Source organism: Mytilus trossulus, chromosome 7 (assembly GCF_036588685.1).
Source record: "Mytilus trossulus isolate FHL-02 chromosome 7, PNRI_Mtr1.1.1.hap1, whole genome shotgun sequence".
Lineage (NCBI taxonomy): Eukaryota > Metazoa > Mollusca > Bivalvia > Mytilida > Mytilidae > Mytilus > Mytilus trossulus.
In genome coordinates, this window is record NC_086379.1 from 39,726,262 (window position 1) to 39,746,110 (window position 19,849).

Here is a 19,849-nt window from a genome sequence, read left to right on the forward strand (position 1 = left end):
AATGAACCAAACTATCATACAAGGTAAACACCAAGTGATGATACCTGATAAAATGAATACCCGCTCTTTTGGGTTAAATAAAATTAATGGTACCAATTTTCTTGCACCAGATGCGCATTTCGACAATACATGTCTCTTCAGTGATGCTCGTTGCCAAAATATGATACATGCTTCTGAAAGACATAAATATTTAGAGTATTGTCACAAATTTTTATTCATGAGGTATAAGTCTTCTAAAAAACAACAAACATGGATGTTCAGTTTTTATTCTTTCTTCATTTGAGAAAGCACCCAATATTGTGAAAACATGAGTTTTTTTTCTCATTTCAACAAAACAACATTTTATATAAACATGTGATATTTTGTGAACAATAATTTTCAAAAGAAATGAAACAAATAACAATATGTTTATTCAAAATGAGTAGTCCGATTCATTTCAAAACGATACTGAATATCTTCACATATAAATACTCTTGGCACATACAATTAAATACCTTTAAAAAAAAATCATTCACACTCCTAAATCACATAAACTTGTAAACAGTAATGGTTTCTTGGCAACAAAATGAAATAATAAAAATACAGCCAGCTGAAGTGGCTTAATTTTTAAAACTAAAAATATAATGTTTCTGTATTCTTATATTTAAACATGTTAAAATGATTGATTGATTGGTTCAATGTTTAAAGAATGAAAAAACAAGAAATTTACAAGCTAAAATAACTGCAATCCAGAATTGTAAAGTAAATTTTCAAATTAATTCATGCACATATTCATTTCTCTTTCATCATTTTTCTATTCAAATGAAACATATATCTATCTAGTGATAGTTATATAATAGTTACATTTTAAAAAAGACAACAAAATAAATATACCTTATCACAATTCAAGATTTTGACCAATATTTAAATCATTGAAAATTAATATAATAGAATAATACAGAGTTAAAGACATATAGGTTTCACAATCTCACACTGTCTTCTTTCAAACATAAAATCACAGAAACTTGGGCTTACAGTACACACTAATTTTATGCATACAAATGACCTATTTCATTATATAAAGCGGCTTTTTCAAAATCATATTACATTTGCGATTGAAAATAAGTGAATTCTATTAAATGCATACAAAACACTTTGTATATACTTTGAAATACTGATATTTATTTAAGACTATCAAACTAAGCATCCATGATAAAAACATCTCAACTGCATTGGTTTGAATTTGGTTTCATATGCCATTTTTCAACATTAAAACAAAGCTAGGCATATACTACTATTAACATAGTTAAAATGTTTAATACTGATTTATTTTGATATAGTGTTGTGCATATTTTAACAAATACATTTATAGATAATACAGAAAGCCTTGTTTACAGATATAATACATTTCTCTGATCATAAAATGACAATTTGATGTACAATTAAAAAAAAAATTAACAAAAGTAAATCTTTAGCATGAATAAACAAATGGTGAGAAAAAAAAAAGAATATTATTTTTCATAATTAAGAAGAAATACACATCCAAACCCTTAATTTTTTAACTTTTCCGAAACAATTGGAGAAATTTGAAAAGAATGGATGATCAATTAGCCAATAAATATTTCATTCTGTTTTAGTTAGCTGTTATTATATCTCCCTTGTATATACAATGTGAACGGCAACCATTTTGGGTTGTACAGACAGACGAGGGTAAAATTTAATGCCCCCTTTGCCACGGCAGGGGCATAAAAATTAAATGTTTATCATTTATTCCTGGTGTTTGGTACAGTTTGGTTACATTGAAAAAAAAATTCAACAAAAAATTGATGGAAGACCAAAGACCATGTTCAAGTAAAGCGTATACAAATATTTGAAGAAAGCATTACAATAACAGGGGACTTGACTTAAGTTTTGTTGCATTTCTGCTGGCACTCAGCAGAATGGTTTTTTTATTTTGCCAAATTTACCTTTCAACCATTTGTATGTAATTTATATAAATTATTTTTATTAACAGCTTTTTTAGATAAAGAATATTATATAATTATTGCAATATATAATATTATTACAAAATTTGTTAGAATTGCACATTTACATTCAGTTAGTAACAGAACTATATTTACAATTTTAAAATAAATAAGTAGGCAATGTACAATGCACTATCAAGGATTTATATTACTATATAAATCCTTGGCACTATCAAATAAAAAAAAAACATTGGAAAAACCATTGCATTACAAATACAAAGTTTACCTCCTTTTCAAATAGATTACTGTGGACTCAATTCAAATATGTGGATTGAGGAAAGTGTATATTTCAACTGGCAGCGGGGCATGAACTTTTTTTTGTAGGTAATTTTTGTAGGTAATTACAAATTTTGTAATAAATATGATTTTTTGCATACATGGACTAAACACATATCATTTACTGTGATGATTGAGACCAATGGATATGATGGATACATATAAAAAAAAACAGATATAATAACAGGCTCTTAAGGATATTGGCTGCTCTGTTTCAAACTCATAAGTTTTTAAAAGACTGCTCTTCCAATAACATACAAAGAAAGGAACTACAAAACTGGCAAAAATAAAATGTCAGTGTTGATGATTTTGAGATATGTGCCATTGACACTTTTTGGGGGGAAATGACGTCTGTTAGATTTTTTATACTTTAATATTGACACCTTTTTTTGAGAACTTTTCAAAACTGCTTTCTAAACAAAATGCAATAAAAGTATGGAAGGAGAAATAAATAGGAGTAAGCGGGCATAATTGATAATAGCACTAAACAGATAAAACAAGAGGATTCTAAAAAGTAAAATAAAAACCAGCTAACATCCTTATAATAACTTATTGAGCTGATATGGACATTTAAGATTGATATGGGATATGATATTGGAACTGATATGAACAACACTCAATATTCTGTACATGGAATATCAAAATAAAGTGCATATATTAATATTTGGACAATTTACAAATAATACTGAAAATGCTCTCCATATTTCATTATGAAATTGAAAATGCAGAATACCTTTTATGCTTTTTAAATTTCAAAATGCATATAACTTTACATATAATAAAAATAAATGCAAACTTAAAAGAAGACTGAGTATAATTGGCACATATACAATTATCACATGAATTAGTACTTATCATATATATATATATATATTAAAGATATCTGACATATAAACCACTTGATATTATTTACAGCAATAATCCTGTAACAATTCAATAATTTAGCCAATATAAGTTTGTTTTTATTTACTTTTAATACAGGAACATAGTGAAAAAGTAAATAAAGATAATGATTTCAGTATCAACAATCAACCATAAAACTGTCAGAATGAGATTGTCATAAAATCAAATTATCTCCCTTGTTAAATAAGATCTTCAAAAGGTTTAATTATCTCCCTTGTCAAAATGAGTTCTTCTCCCTTTATTAAATTGTAGAGTTGCCCTATTTTGAAATGCTTTTCACACCTCTACTTACATACTTCAGGGGAAAAAAATATAAACCAGTTAAAAATTTACTTAACTTTTTTGGAAATATTGGTTGATATCTATTTGATATGTGTCTTTGATATTTTTCTGTCATTAGAATGTCAAAATGTTTTGCTGACAAAACTGACGACCTGTCTCATCAGGCTCACTTTTTGTATTTTGAATTTCTGACAGTATAATATGTGATATACTGTTAACAAAAAGATACTGCTGACCAATCACTGATATAATGAAGGTTATCCCTGAGGTCAGATTTTGGTTTTTGATTGCTGTTCATCATCATACAGTAGGAAGATTGTCATCTTTGTCATTACCATTACCGTTGGTGTCCGCCTGAAACAAAAAGAAAAAAAGCGTAAAATAAAACCATTTAGTTAATTCTTTCTATTTCAATTAATCTTTAATAAATGAATCTTTTCTAAACAAATAATAATTTAAATAAAGGTTCTAATTTTTCAAGTAAAAAACAAACTGAAAAAATGTTTAATTAAAAAAACCTCTTTACTCGGTATTGCTGTAGCTTGATTTTTTTTACATTTTCAACGTTTGAAATATTTGCTGATTTCCTAATGAAAATCATCTATTTAAAAATTTAATTATTATGTATTTTTCTGTTGTTATTCAAAAACATTTAGTCTAAGTTATCAACATGCAAGGATATTTTGGATATTGTTAAACCTGTGGTAACTGGATTTCAAAATGAAGGAGAGGTCAATATTTTCCAGGTTGATATGGGGTGGTAGTAGGGTGTTTATCCTGAATTCCCATGAAAATAAACCACAAAACCCTAACTATCTAAAAATCATCACAATAAAGTTAAATCCAAAATTCCAAGGAATTAGACAGCTAAATTAAGTCGTCCCGAAAAGATCTGCCTGCCCACCTAGGTTTGTACAGATTTTTTTTTATCATACACCATGCAACAAAATGAATAAGAAACTACAATTTGTCTTTTCCAGAAGTTCTTCTTGATAAAATTTGGGCAAAGAAGTTTTAAAAAGTCCATGCAGAAGTAATTATTAAAACTATTAGTTCTCAAATGACACTGTAAAATATGGCAATGTTACCCAATATACATTGTAGAAAAAAAGGGCAAAACATATGTTTTCAAATAACAGTAACTGTTTTGTGCAATTTGACTGAATTTATGTAAAACACTCTTTTATACAACCTCTGTGAACATTTCACAATTATTTGTATGACTGTAATTTCCTCATTCTGTTACAGAAATCTAAAGTAAAATTAACTTCAAATAGACCATTTTTGTGAATTAAGAGTAAATGGGCAACATCACAGATTTTCATGTATCCTTCATCATAACTGTGACATTGTATATTTACTTTGTTTTTATTAATGTCATGCAGATACTCAGTTTACAGAAAATGAACACTTATTTTTTTTTGAAATACTGGTTGTGGAATAAGGTTTTAGAATCTTTTTTTTCCAGCTAAAAGAGCATGTACATGAATGCATGGTCTTTTGATACTTGTTTTTTATGGTAAAAATTTTAACTATCATATACAAAAAGAGAACAATAAAAGGGCTCTTAGTAAGGGTTGAGGGGCACATTAGTATACCAGTACAAGCTCTTGGTAAGGGTGGAGGGGCACATTAGTATACCAGTACGAGCTCTTGGTAAGGGTTGAGGGGCACATTAGTATACCAGTACGAGTTCTTGGTAAGGGTGGAGGGGTACATTAGTATACAAGTACCTTTGTATGTCCCTTCATAGCATCTGAAGTAAAACAGTAAACTTTACATCTATTTTTGAAAAAAATAAAGATATCTTTATATAAACTTTTTTATCCTTTATTTTTTTTTATGTCTTTAAAAATATTAGAATTGTTTTTTGGCAGCAACCAAGCATACTGAAAAAGATTGACTGCAAAGCTTTAACTTAAATTAGATTGTTAGAAGTATAAATGACTTTCTACATTGTTAAAAAAATAAGTAATATATTTTTGGGAGTAACTATATTACTTTCATGAGAAAACAGCCTTCACTGCCATAATGACATGCCATTACTTAAACATTTAAATTAAATTATATTTCATTCAATGCCAGAGATGAGATGTAATGAATTCAAAAGACAAGCTATCAAATTATACATGTGGGCTATATTTTCCTTTTATTTTATAGTTGGCACCATTTAGTAATAAAATTATATTTCATCAAAAGGCCCTGAATCAATCAAACTTTCAGAAAAAATAAGCAAATTACTAATGAACCATAAAATATGTCTTCTTTTTTTATTACTGAATTCTTAAATACTGAACAGCATTACAATTCATTAAAAGTAATTTCCTTTCTTGAAAAGACATACTGGCTTGCCGTAAAAAATATAGAGCAATGGGTACCAGATTGTATTCATATCACTATTACTTTGTATTTAACATTTGGTTTGTATGACCAGTGTTTTTCTTCTGACACAACTGTAATTCAGCCTAAAGCTCAGGGAATAATATATATATAAGTGATATATTACTTATACTTACATTTGCAAAAGGAAAGGGATCTATATTTGTTATGTGAGGTATTTGAGCAATGGTTGTTCTTTGTTTAGGCTGCAGTGGTTTTGTTTTTGTAGGATGAGCTGAAAAAATAAAATTGTCAAAATTCACAATGTATCAGTAATATTAAACTGCAACAAGATCTCAAATATTTTTAAAATCTCAAATATTTTTTAAATCTCAAAAGAAAAATTTAACAAAATAACAGAAAATAAATATTTGTTTAGTTATAAGGCGATGTGAAACATTTATTTTATAATGTGAGCATTGATGCTTAAATGAATGTACTTTTCAGCAAAACAAAACTATACTGTAACTTGGTTCCAAACTGAAACTCACAGTTTTCCAGTACTTATACTAATTCAAAATAGTGCAGCCAATTGTGCCACCTATGACAATCCTCAAAAACCTATATATATCAAAGTGTGTTCCATAAGCCATATCCACAACAAGTTTCCAATTCCAGGACTTTATAACCTCAAATTTGTTATAGAATAACTTCTGACATTTGTAAAACAATACATTCTAGTCTGTGAAATATATTTTATGTTGTGACACTAAACAATATATGGAAGAAGGTTTCATTAATTTGGTGCATATTTTCTCATGATATTTCTATACAGACAACTTTGTAGTGACAGCCGTATCAAAGCCTGCAAGTGATAAAACGTTGCATCCTTTAATCTTCCATCTCCATGATTGAAGCATTTAAGCAATAATCTTATTTTTGTGAAAATATTAACTTCTTGTTCATACCCGTCAACCGTTGAAAATGACCTGCATTGAGGAAGACAAAAATCAGGTCATTAAAAGTACCACATTTTCAGTCAAATTCTAGTAATTAGAACATTTGTTTTAACATTCTATAAGTTGTAACATGTACCAGTTTCCATTAAGTATTCCCAATGGACACTTTTGATTGCTGCATATATAATTTTAAGACAGGTTCAGTTGAAAAACTACATAATCAGAAGCCATAAGTCAGCAAATTGTTTACTTTTTTTTTTTTAATATTCCACTGTTTGATACAAAAATTAAATAAGGAATGTGTCCTTTGGACACAGATGATGCCCCCCCCCCCCCCCCCTTATTTGCATATAAAGGGATATAACTTGAGAACAGTAAAAGTGACAATACCCAAATATGCACTTGATTTAAGTTTTGTTGTAATAAGCATTGTGTATAAGTATTTTTGAAACATTGATTGAGGCAAACTAAAGTTAAAGAACGGAAACGAAAATTTCAGCAATTTTTCCATTTGAAAAGGGGCATTACACTAAAATGGTAATAAAAATTGAAACTTGGTCTGTGTTTCTTTGTGTATAAGATTCATAACATTTGGATGAGTCCAACTTAAGATATAGGAACGAGAAATTCAGCATTTTTTCTATTTGTAAAGAGGCACATGACTCTAGAACAGTAAAAGTGATGCCATCAAAATTCATACTTGATCTGTGTTTTTTTTTTATAAAAACCATGGTGTATAAGCTTTATAAAATTCAGTTTAGGCAAACTAAAGTTAAACTAGATGTGTCAAAGCGACATGAATGGCCCTGACCCAAAAAGTTAAAAAATCTGCAATTTCAATATAAACACATGTGGACACAAACATGATGGCAGCCTCACATATAAAAAATCAGCTTAAAATTTGGAGGGGAATAGAGAAAAAATCTGTATAACTGTGATTTTCAATAATTTATCAAAGTCCAAAGCCCGATATTTCAGCGAAAAATTAGTGGAGCTGAATGAAACTTAACTTGATCTGTAACTCATCATAGTTAACTCACATACTAAATATCAGCCTCATATCTGAAGGCGTTTAGAAAAAAACCTTTATATGATGGTTTGTTGCGGAAAGACGGAATTAGGGAAAGATGGAATTACGGACAAGGGTTAAACTATAGATGCCACCGACAACTTTGCTGAGGGGCCATAAAAAGGGATACCAATTTTGAGATGTAAGTATGGACACACTTACAGATGGTCTAAATAAAAGATAATATCCCATCAAAATGTAGGTAACAGCTTGGTAAAGAACAAATCATTATCCCACCATCAATCTTCTTTCATTTCTTAAACCCATGCACCTGATCTATTAAAAAAATACCAAAAAATTATGCCTCAAAGCATCCTTGGGCCAACGTCATGCGATGCGTTGAAGTACCCTCGGGCAAACATCAGGTATGCCTCAAAGCACGGTCGGGGATGAAAGGGTTATACAAATCAACACTATACCTTCAGCACCTTTTACTTCAGGAAAACTAAGACCTTCTTTTTCTCTTTTGTCTGGACTTTTTGACTTGAGTTTTTCATGAAGAAAACTTTTTTCTGATTGGAATGGTTGTGGACTTAAAGTACTACTATGGTGATTTGTTAGGTTTTTCTTCTGCATATGGGAAGGTGTCTTCTTCACCATTTTATCACTGACCCTGAAAATATATTGAAATTCAATTCAAAAATTTGCTGTAGTGAGTCTGAAATAAATTTAGCACAAAATGAAAACATTCAAGTTTGGGTTTAAAAGTAAAAACCACAACTAAAATGTCAAATAGATTGAAATTTCATTACTCATAACTTCAAGACATTGTTAAAGAACAAAATTATTACAGCTGAAAAATAAAAATAAAATATCATGCAAAATTAAAAAAAAAAAGTAAAAAAAGATCATGCAATAAAATTAAGAAACTCAAACTTTTCCAGGTTTCAAATTATGATTAATAAGTTCAAAACAAAACAATTCAAGTACTTTCAAATTAAAACTCATGTGTAGCAAAACTGATAATATATGCAAGTTTCACACTGCAAAAGAAGTTACTTGTAGAAAATGAAAAATATTTTAGTAATACTTTAAAAATATCAAAGATAAAATAATAAGCAATTAATCAAATATAGGTTTTGAGTATTCATCAAATGATTTTGACACATAAATGATGTCAATAAAGTAAAATGAAAGTAAAGAGTATGTCAAATGTATTTTAATTGATCACAAAGTAATTGAATAAATAATCAACATTTTTAAAGATCTCTATATATAAATGCCTCCTCAGCCCCTTGAGTTAACCACAGTGAGAGGTCTAAATTACAATCATCTATTTTATAAGCAGAGAAAGCAATTAGTTTTTAAGAGAAGCAGACATTTTACTCAAACAAAAGAGCATAATAAAACTAAGTCTGGTCCATAAAAGATATAATGAGGTTTTTGTAAGCGTCAATGAAGAATTTCTATGACTAATTTAAAAAGCAAATTATGATGTAATACCTATGTTAACGAATACTTTCGGCTGTAAAATATACAATTCATCAATCTCTTATGTCTCTTCAAGTCTTGAGTATTCAATATTTATTTGAATAACCCCTATTCACTTTACATAAATTATATTCAATGAATATGTGATTGAGAAATCAGCAGTCTATAAAAATTTCTTCACAAATCTAAAATACTTTTATTCTAAATGAGAAAATAAAAGGTAACGGTAAAATATAATCATATTACGTGCATGTCGCCAGCCTTAAACAAACAATTACATAATTCGTAAACGATGTTAGTAATTCATAAGATAAAGTGTCTGATATAGAATAGTTAAGTAAAAACCTGATTACAGCTGTCAAGAAGTGTTAGATTGAAAAAATAAATCTGAACGAGATCAATTATCTAAAAACGATAAAAAACCTAGTTGATAATTAATCAAAATAAATTATTTATTAACTAACAATTTCAATGTAAAGCGTTAAGAAATTGACCCAGTTCCTTAATAAATATATATAACCAAGTACATCTCAATTTTCTTGTAACAGCCATTCCCGTTATACCTTGCATTTCTTCGTAACTCAGTTATCCAACTAGAATACAAAAAGGAAGCAATTCATTTCATCTACAGAGAAGACTTCACAACGTTGCCAAACTTGTGTCTGATCCATTTGTCATTTTGAACAATAAAATATGTTTTATCTACAGATCTTGTAAAATCAAAGGAAAAGAGAAAGTATTTGAAATCTCTTCAAATAAATATATATCTTATTTCTTATAAATGATTTTTTTTACAACTTTAGTTTTCAGGATGAACTAAGGTACAGCCATAAATCTGACACTAACTTTTCAGGGTAAATAGATATTTTAAAGAAGATGTGGTATGAGTGTCAATGAGACAACTCTCTCATCCAAGTCACAATTTGTAAAGGTAAACCATTATAGGTCAAAGTGTGGTCTCTTACATGGAGCCTAAAGTTTGTATAAATTCTATTGGCCTGAAGTATAAATTCAGTGCATGTGGCCAGGCATAAAGAATTAGATTGCAACTTTTATAGAAACAAGTTATTCTGAGTGCTTGCAAATCATCAAAGTGCATGAAAGATTGAGACAGTTATTCCTTGTTCTTTATTTTGGTGAAGTTAAGCAAGCCAAAGATCTGGCTGTGCAAAACACACAATAATGTCACTTCACCACTTACCATGCCTGAGGTGTCCCTCGATCTCTATTAATTATCAAAATTAACATTCATAAAATCTATGCACATCTCTTTTCAAAAGTTACTAATGTTAAATATAGTAATTCAAGTAATTGTAAAAATATCCTTATAATTGGCTAAATATGCATGGTTATTGATTTAAATTTTAAGATGTACTATAATGTAACAGAAAATGTGTCATTTTTTCAGCTTATTTTCTTTTTTGAGTTTCTAAGTTTTTCATGAAGTTCTTATAATTTTTTTTATTATGCTCAATAATCATTATTTATATTAAACATAAATTCTCACATTTTGTTTGTTATAGCACCAATTCAGCTACCAAAGTTTAAACCCCAAAATTGTATATTTTTTCAAAATCACTGTGACAATCACAAGCATATACCGGTACATGTAACCCCCAAGTAACATTTAAACTCCAAACAATCACACTTGCATATAAAATTAGTATTCATAACACTTTTTTCTTGATTACAATCTGCATGATGAAATGATTGATTTGTTGGTGTTGAATGCCACTTTTCAGCATTACTTGGCTATATCATGGCTGCCAGTTTTTATGGGTGGAGGTAGCTTGAGTACCATAGATCTTTGGGAAGAAGACTAACACTCCTAGTCAATTAAGATATGCATAGAAGTATAGATCTGCAATCAGCAGGATTCCAATCCACAACATCAGCTTTGACAGGCTTGTAATAGCTGTTGAATGAACTATCTTAGCCACTTGGCCCATGCATGATGAAATGTGATGGCACCTTTGACTTTAGCAATCTAACAAACCAAAACCCAGGGTACAAAAAATTTCTAATTTCTCTGAAAATTTAACACATTGTAAAACATTTTATTGCTCAAGAAATATAAATGCTCAATTCAAATGGTGAATTTGGTGTATCATAAAACCTCAAGTTTTCAACTTGTAATTTTCAGCTCCATCAGGCATATTTAGTTCTACTACTTTACCATTAAGTTATGGAGTTTAATTCACAAAACCATCTGTAACGCTGTATACTATCATTTAAATTTTTTAGTTCAACTTGACATTTCATTCAAATACAAAGTTTTCACTTCATGGTAGAAATACATGTACTAATTTTCATTGATAAAAACAATTCTCTATTATTGAATTGAATTATTTTATGGATGTCATCATTGTTAGCGTAATGAACTATTGCACATTATCTTTCAATAGTAATCTGCTAGATTTAAACACAACATTTGGTATTTTTTTATGATTGATTTCTTTGTCCATACAAACTCTTGGAACAAGCACATGTAAATGTGTAGTAAAAGGGGTATGAACCGGATACCAGTTTAAAAAAAGGGTATAGTGTATATCTGTTGGGGGATGAACCGGCTACCAGTTTTGAAAAAGGATATAGAATATATCTGAAGGGGTATAAACCTGATACCAGTTTTGAAAAGGGGTATAGTATATATCTAAAGGGTGTGTGAACCAGCGCTACCAGTTTTAAAGAGAAAAACAGTATGAATAAAATGGTATGATAGCAATGAAATGAAGAAGAGATAATTCCCAATAAGTTTATTTTTGCAGCACTTTAATGCTACATCCTATGATCCAATTTTAAACTGAATGACATCTTTCAATTGATTTATAATCAACTGACTTACTTTCCCATGATGTTTCTCAATTTTGGATAAATGATATATATAGGCCAATAAAGGTGATGGAAATGTTCTAACATTTGATATATAAATTTCAATTTTATTTTGATGTAAAGAAAATCTCACAGCATAGCCAGTTAATTTGAAATGTCTTTATTACAGAACTCTGCTTCATAAGACAAAAAACTGCAATTTCAGATATTATAAATGGTATATCATGATTCTTATTTTCATCAATTAAAAGCCAGAATAGAAAAAAACATGTATATGCACTAACGTTACATATATGCTGATAAAATTTACCATTTAAAATTAAACAAATCTAATCTAAATTATGGCGATAAAATAATTATTTCTACAGAAACAAAATGACTGATGATAATGATTTCTGAAATCTGTCCATCAGCCTGAAGATTGTTAGAAGCAGAAACTATCTTGTTAGAATATTCCGCCACCAAATACAATCTGATCGGTGTTCTTCTTACCTTAATGGGGGAGGACCAAAAAATATTGGCGAGTTCGCTATAGGACTTGCCATTTGTACAGAGGCAACACTAGGCGACAAACTAGGCGTGAACGAACCTGGCGACATTGTAGGCGTAAAAGGTGACATACTAGGAAAAGGACTGGAAAAATAATTCATTGTATTTTTAATTCCTTTATAACCATGACTCAAAAACGGATTATATTGGTCATTCTCCAGTAAAACATTATTTCATTTTAAAGGAATAAACATTATAAATATTTGATACATGTACACTGCATGATACTGTTGTGATTACCTGAACAACTTCAGTACAAGAAACTTTTGTGTGTTTTAAAAAGTTGGCCTATTTTTTACCTGCTCAGTTTTTTTTTTTTATTTATTAATTATTATCATTATCTATAAAAATCAATATCTTCACAAATATACATGCTGTATTTCAATCTATTTACAATACTGTGGATTAATTTATATTCGTGGTTACAGTACCAATTTTCATAGAACAAAGCAAATTGTATTCTGCATATATTTGATTTTGTGATTTTTCCAAACCCTACATTTTTTCAGTAGAAAATTGGTATTTCATCCAAAATTTAAATTCAAGATTCACCTTTGCCATAGATGAATGTTGGTAACCTTAGAGAAATAATGAATCCACAGTACATTCATATTCAGTAATTAGTTGAACAATATCATGCTAATAAATGCATGCAATATTTAATAACAAAAATAATAAATTTAACATAATTCTGAAATGATTTACAAGTATGATGATTTCTGAAGGCTGAAAAAATGACTTACACACTGAATGACATAATATGAAAGAGATATAAATGTTTTAGAAGCTATGAATGTAAAATAAATGATCTGATATATATATCATAATGAAAACGATTTTTTTTCTTCAAAATGAACAAATATGAGTAAATTATCATTTTTATCTAAATATACCTTTACATCCAGAATTGTATGTGTGAAAAATAAATATTGATTTCAAAATTTTATTAAGGATAATTTATAAACAAAGTAATAAATTAAAACAAAGGGGGGAAAAGCCAAAACTGAAGCGATATATTTTTGTGTATATATAAGAAGAAATTGGCTGCTTTTATGTTAAATTGACTATACTATGTTATAAAGAGAAAATGTTGTGATACGATACCTTAAAAAGTTAAAGCACTGGGATTTAATGACAAGAACTGGTCTGCTGAGGGAAAAAATACATAATGGAATCAATGGTTGTTTTTATTTGATACAGTGAAATCTGTCTAAACCAAATCTTTTATAAACTGAAAACATGTCAAACTAATATATATAGGAAGAAGTTTTCACACATGTTTTTTTTCAATTCCAGTCATATAAAACTTGATGTATTGTGATTAAACCAAATGCCTGCAAAAACCAAACAAAATCTAAAGTTTTGAAATGTTTTCGGTTTAAACAGGTTTCAAGTATACAATTAATCTGGACATTGATTCAACAATCATAACTTAATTGCACATGAAGAAATTTCAATTTTAAAAGACAAAAAGATATATAATAGAAGGGTATATTTTTGGCTTTATCATGAACGCAGATCTTAAAAAGGTTTTATGAAAAAGATCTGCAGCTTGAAGCAGCACATCCCTGAGACTCTACCCATTTCAAATAAAAATATTATTTGAAAATTAAATAATAATCTGGTATAATACAGTATATATATGATATGTATGTCCTTAAGTACACTAGTACTGTGAATGTTAACACAGGGTAGCTACAAATGTAAATGTATTGTTCTGTTTAGGGAACTAATGTCACATGAATGTCTACAGGGAATTATTGGTGATTTTTTATTTCAACATGTTGATGGACGATAATATATACAGTATAGACTGTAATAACTCTAGAGTATACAATGAACTAATAGACAGGCAAATATAATTATTTAATTCATTTACTATACACGAACCTATGTACAGTTAAACTCATTAAAAACATGAATAAAGTATCCACAGCCTAGTATAATATGATCCAGCAAAACTTAAAAGAAAATACAAAAGTGTCCTGTCCCTTAGTGTACTTAGAACTGCTAATTACTTACAAAATGGATATCAAATTTTTCAAAAATTAAACTAAGTTTTAAGTTCATTTTCTCAGTCGTGGCTTTCATTGACCACATAGAAAATAGTTCAGCATTGAAGTTAGTCTTTGTATTTTGAATATAAAGGCGATTTAAAAGTTGTATTTTGAATATAAAGGCGATCTAAAAGACTCTATCAACATTATTGTACAAAACTATAACAGTATATTATAAATTCTCTTAATTGTAAATGTTGACACTACCCAATTCATAGATAGGCTGGTACTTAATCACATAGAAATTAATAAGTTTTCCAATAATCTTCTAATATACACAAGGTGGGAGGGAGGTTAAGGGTAACTATAAAAACAATAAAATTGAAAAAGATAGGTTTCCTATATGAACAAGGGCAATATGCTGCATAGTTTACGATCGAGGGAACATAATGTATCCAATAGTTACTATGTTGACGTTTTATTTCTGCAGCCTATTTTCTTACTCTAAGATATGCTTTTTTCTACAGAAATAGTAACTTTCTAGATTTACCATGACAATTCTAACTACTAGCAGTGTATGCACTACATTGATAAGCTACATCATCAAATACCAAATCAAATGTCCGTAATTATCCACAAAACTGCAAAAATGTTGACCTACAGAAAAGTGTGTTAGAGTAAGCAATGCTTTGACACAAAGTGTGATGCATGTGATAAAAACTACCAAAAATTCTTTCAATTTTTTTATTTAGTGCTGAATAGCATTTTAAAAGTTTGCCTGGTATTCAATTTAAATTTGTATGCTAATTGAAAAAAAGTAAATCAAACTACTACATGAAACTCGATAAATTAAGGAATGTCAAATTTTTATAATTTTTATATAAATATCTATCTAGGCTAGAAGAGCTTTCAAGATAGCTTTTTTTTAACAAATGAAAGAATAAAAGTTGTTGTCAATTTCTGTAGAGATCGTCTCTAATCTTTTAACAAAAGAACATCAAAGAATAAGTAAAACCCATAAATATTTCTTTACATGCAATTGAATGGACCATCTCAACTCAGACAACAATTTTACAACAAAATCAACAATACAACACCAAACTGTTTACTACTGTTACCATGGTAACCACTACTAACCTGGTTATTGAAGGCATTGACTGTGGATTGTTTGTAGTAGAGATATGATTAGTCTGACCAGCATTATTAGCAATAGGAGGTATCGAAGGTGTTGTCTCTTTTATTCCTTCACCATTTTCTTTTACATCCTTCTCATTTTCTTTGTCACTTTTTCTATCAATTTTATCATTTTTTTCTCGGTCTTTTGTTTGGTCTTTGATAATTTTATTGTCTCTTTCTTTGACATTATTAGACACTTTTGAGTCTTTGATCATTGTCTTTTCCTTTTCACGCTGGTTATTTTTCTCTTTTTCCTTCTGACTATCCCCAGATGGTGATTTAGCATTTACAGGGGTCAAACTCGTGTTTTGTTGTGAAGTCTTTTTAGCTAGTTTTTCTGTTTCCTTTTTGTTGTCTTTTTTATTAGCATCCTTCAAATATAAAATTTTTGACTATGTTACGAATTTAAACTGAAGCTTGTTAACATATATGGTTTTATCAATACTAAAGTAATCTTTTATATGCATGAGTTTGCATATACTGAATGGCTAACAAAAAGGATAGATTTATGTTATCAACTGAAATAAGATTGATTGCAGATTCAAGCAAAAGTTATTCATTTCTTACTTTGATACTTTAAATAATAGATTCTATTTGACTTTGTCTGTATTTCTAGCAAAAATTTAAAAAAAAAATTTAAAAAAATAAAAATATATGCACCCTTACTAGATAGAAAATCAACCATTTCACTAGAAATTTGCAATTAAGGGGGCTCCTGGGTATAAATGATTTTTTTTTTCTAATATAGGATTTCCCTATATTTTTTCATAAATGAACTTTATCCTATACTTAAAAGAAAAATGAAATAAAAAAATGGGGTCACCGTTTTTTTAAGCTAATATCTGCCTCTGGAAGAAGCATACATTTTTGTTAATGTCCTTTTTTTCTGTTGAACTAATAGGAGAAAAAGATGAAATATGGAAATAAAAAAAGAAATCGCTTAAATTTTACAATTATTTAGTTTATGTACAGCTTATTTGAAAACAATAATAAAAAAATGTAGGTCACCGATGAGTTAAAAAAAGAAATTTCAAATTTAAGGCCAAAAAATGGCAGTTTTGCACCAAAGGGAGATAATTTGGAGCTTTTTCAATTTTTAAAGTCATCTGGGGCGAAACCAAATCATTTTTTTGGGTTGTTTTTTGTACCATATCATAAAGTAACAACTAATAGTGTAATAAATAAAATTTGTAATGAAAAAATAAAGGTTTAATTTTTTGCTAAAACTTTTGTACCCACAAGCCACCTTAAACATTCTTTCCTTGATGTCACACATATACTAAGATATATACCAATTTTCATGGATTTGGTGGTTTAAGGTGAACCACAAATTTAAATGTTATAAATGTTCTATAGGTTTGTGTGGTGACATTGGATGGGCCACCAATATCCACATGAATACAATGTTTTCTGAATCCAGGAAAAATGATTACTTATATTTTTATATTTTTTAGTAAAAACCTTATTATCTTTAAGATCATTAATTTTCTTCTTTTTCTTGATATTTGATCCCTTAGCATCATCACCATCCTCCTTTTCACTAGACGATGTTTTTATTAATGGATTATTGTGTGTCTCTCTGTGTACTTTCTGTTTCAGATCATGTTGAATTCGTGTAATAAAACCATCTTTCTGGAAGAATTCATGTTTCAGTAACTGTGTACATGTAGGTCTATCGTCAGGATCTAGTCGTAAACTTTGCTGAAATCAAATAGAATTATATTTAATTTATAGAACTTCCACTCGACAACAAAAGAAAGAAAAAACATTTCTTTGCGACATTCTCGTTATCCAGGATGTGTCATTTAACATCCCAATTAAACTAAAAAGTAATGAAATTAAAAAATGTCTTTTTAAAAAAATGTTTTAATTATTATTCATTGTCTCAAAGAATATAGTTTTTTTTTTAACAACTGATCAGTAAAATTTGAATTTTATCATGAACTATTTAAACTATTGTTAGACACAACCATAAACTTGACAACTTTATATTTGTCGTGATTTTACATAAGCAATTTCTATTTAACACCTGTTTTATATTTATAAATATCTCTTCAAATGTAAAACCTATACAATAGTTATCAGCCAGGGTATATATAATGTTTATATTGATCAAATCACCAACCTATAATCCAGATAAGTTTGCTTATGTTAGCACTTTTTATAGAAAGTTGACATTTTACTCCATCAATAAATACAGTAAAAGCTAACTAGTGTATTCAAACTAAGCTTTTTATATCAATTTTCAAGTCTTGCATTTAAATCGTAGCCAAGGATTTCATAATTGTGCTCCATCTAAATCGTCAATTCCTTCACAATGTAAAACTAAACCATATAAAATTCAACAATTAATTAAGATTTCACTGTAACATTGAATTAATGGCTGTAGGATGACATCTGGTATTTAATTAAATCTACCTTTTAATACTATCAATATTGGCTATTTTCTCCAATAATGGCAATATACTTTTATCATTTCTTAATGTCTATGTATGTACAGAGGAATTTTAAAAGACTATTAACAAGCACTTTACAGATAATAAATTCTATAAATAAACACTTCACTCCAAAAACTACCTTCATTAAATCTAAAGCATTAGAGGATATTCTATTAAATTTCTTTTCTAATGGCACCGTTTCCTTTACTTCAGGGATTCTCATACCAACAAACAATGGGTTTCTGAGGAACACTTCTTTGTGGCGAGCCGTAAGATTACCTAAGAAAGAAAGACATAAAATTCTATGTATTTGATTACGTTTTCAACAAGAGACAAAAGAGTCTAATGAATATACATAAGTTTACTAAGATTTGAGTTTATGTAACCTTATGTAACTCATTTTTATGCTAAGCTTCCTTACAAACAAAACTTTCAAATATATGTAACAGAAAAACAGACAAAACAGCATAGAACAATTTTGAGTACTTTTTATGAATGAGTTACACCAGTTGACCTAAGGTCAATCGGTGTAAATAATGCCATCAAACAATCAAGTCTTACTGTGGAATAATAACATGACATAAAAAATTCACAAGAAAATGCAAGAATTGGAGAATGGTCTATTGTTTCACCACTCCATAAAATGATATGGTTCTTTTTTCCTTTGCAAAATCACTTTTCTTAAGTATGTTAGTTTTCCCATTCAAAATATGCAAGAATTGTAGGTTTTCCTGACATCGTATAAATACAATGCAGAACTTATTTATCTATAAATATTCATACTGTTATAAAACCATCAGGATCAAAGGAGTATATCAATCTAATTCATTTCTAACACAAGCATGTGTGGGTTTAAGTAAAGCAATTTATTTGCATGCCTTTATTTTCCTGAATTTTTAACACACCGCAACTTGGGAATTACAAGAAAGCAATTTCTTTGCATGCATTTATTTTCTTGGGGGTTCTAACTGAGAATGTGATAAATAATGTATGTAGCTGTATGTAAATAATTTACCAAAGCATTTAACTATATGATATAGTTGATCAATATCTGAATCTCCAGGAAACAATGGTTCACCAGTTAGCATTTCTGATAATAAACAACCTATTGCCCATATATCCACAGCTCTGAAAAATAATAAAAAAAATTGTTACAATACTGTCGATTGATTATTGTTCATAGGGTACTAAATTTCATGCATTTTATGGGTATTGATAGATTTACAACATACTGTTTATTCAGAAATTATTGCAAGGTTTTTAATATTGCGAAAAATGCGACAGAGTTGTAAACGCAATAATTTAAACTCGCATTTTGGATTATTTTATATGAACTAAACAGGATTTTTTATTAAAATTGTAAAAATTAAAGTCGCATTTAAGTCTAAAATGACAAAATCGCAATAATAAATGCATGCAATAATTTCTGAATTTACAGTAATTTATATCTATAAATTTCCTATAGAATTTCCTATGAGCAATTTGTCTATCTCAAAAATGAAAATTGAATTTCAAGAATTTCAAGAATGTAAAGCATCTTTAAACAAAAACATTTCTGTACCATATTTTGATGTAATGCAGGGATTTTTGCATAACTGATAAATCATTCATTGGA

General features: G+C 28.7%; 1 protein-coding gene across 8 annotated transcripts in view; it reads right to left on the reverse strand.

Moving 5' to 3' along the window:
* Positions 1-250: 250 nt before the first annotated feature.
* LOC134725070 (cyclin-dependent kinase-like 4) overlaps positions 251-19,849 on the reverse strand; it is a 35,859-nt gene continuing 16,260 nt past the window's right edge. For 4 of the 8 annotated variants that reach the window (XM_063588576.1, XM_063588573.1, XM_063588572.1 and 1 more), the window contains exons 6-16: positions 19,250-19,362; positions 18,374-18,513; positions 17,258-17,497; positions 15,758-16,167; positions 13,728-13,772; positions 12,567-12,707; positions 10,444-10,467; positions 9,770-9,835; positions 8,231-8,424; positions 5,981-6,078; positions 251-3,818 (exon numbers count right to left, since the gene is read on the reverse strand). In XM_063588576.1, the coding sequence (XP_063444646.1) occupies positions 3,765-3,818; positions 5,981-6,078; positions 8,231-8,424; positions 9,770-9,835; positions 10,444-10,467; positions 12,567-12,707; positions 13,728-13,772; positions 15,758-16,167; positions 17,258-17,497; positions 18,374-18,513; positions 19,250-19,362 (1,525 nt within the window). In that variant the 3' untranslated portion in view covers positions 251-3,764. The remainder of the gene's footprint in view (positions 3,819-5,980; positions 6,079-8,230; positions 8,425-9,769; positions 9,836-10,443; positions 10,468-12,566; positions 12,708-13,727; positions 13,773-15,757; positions 16,168-17,257; positions 17,498-18,373; positions 18,514-19,249; positions 19,363-19,849) is intronic. The other 4 variants (XM_063588577.1, XM_063588579.1, XM_063588578.1 and 1 more) reach the window with 4 other exon arrangements.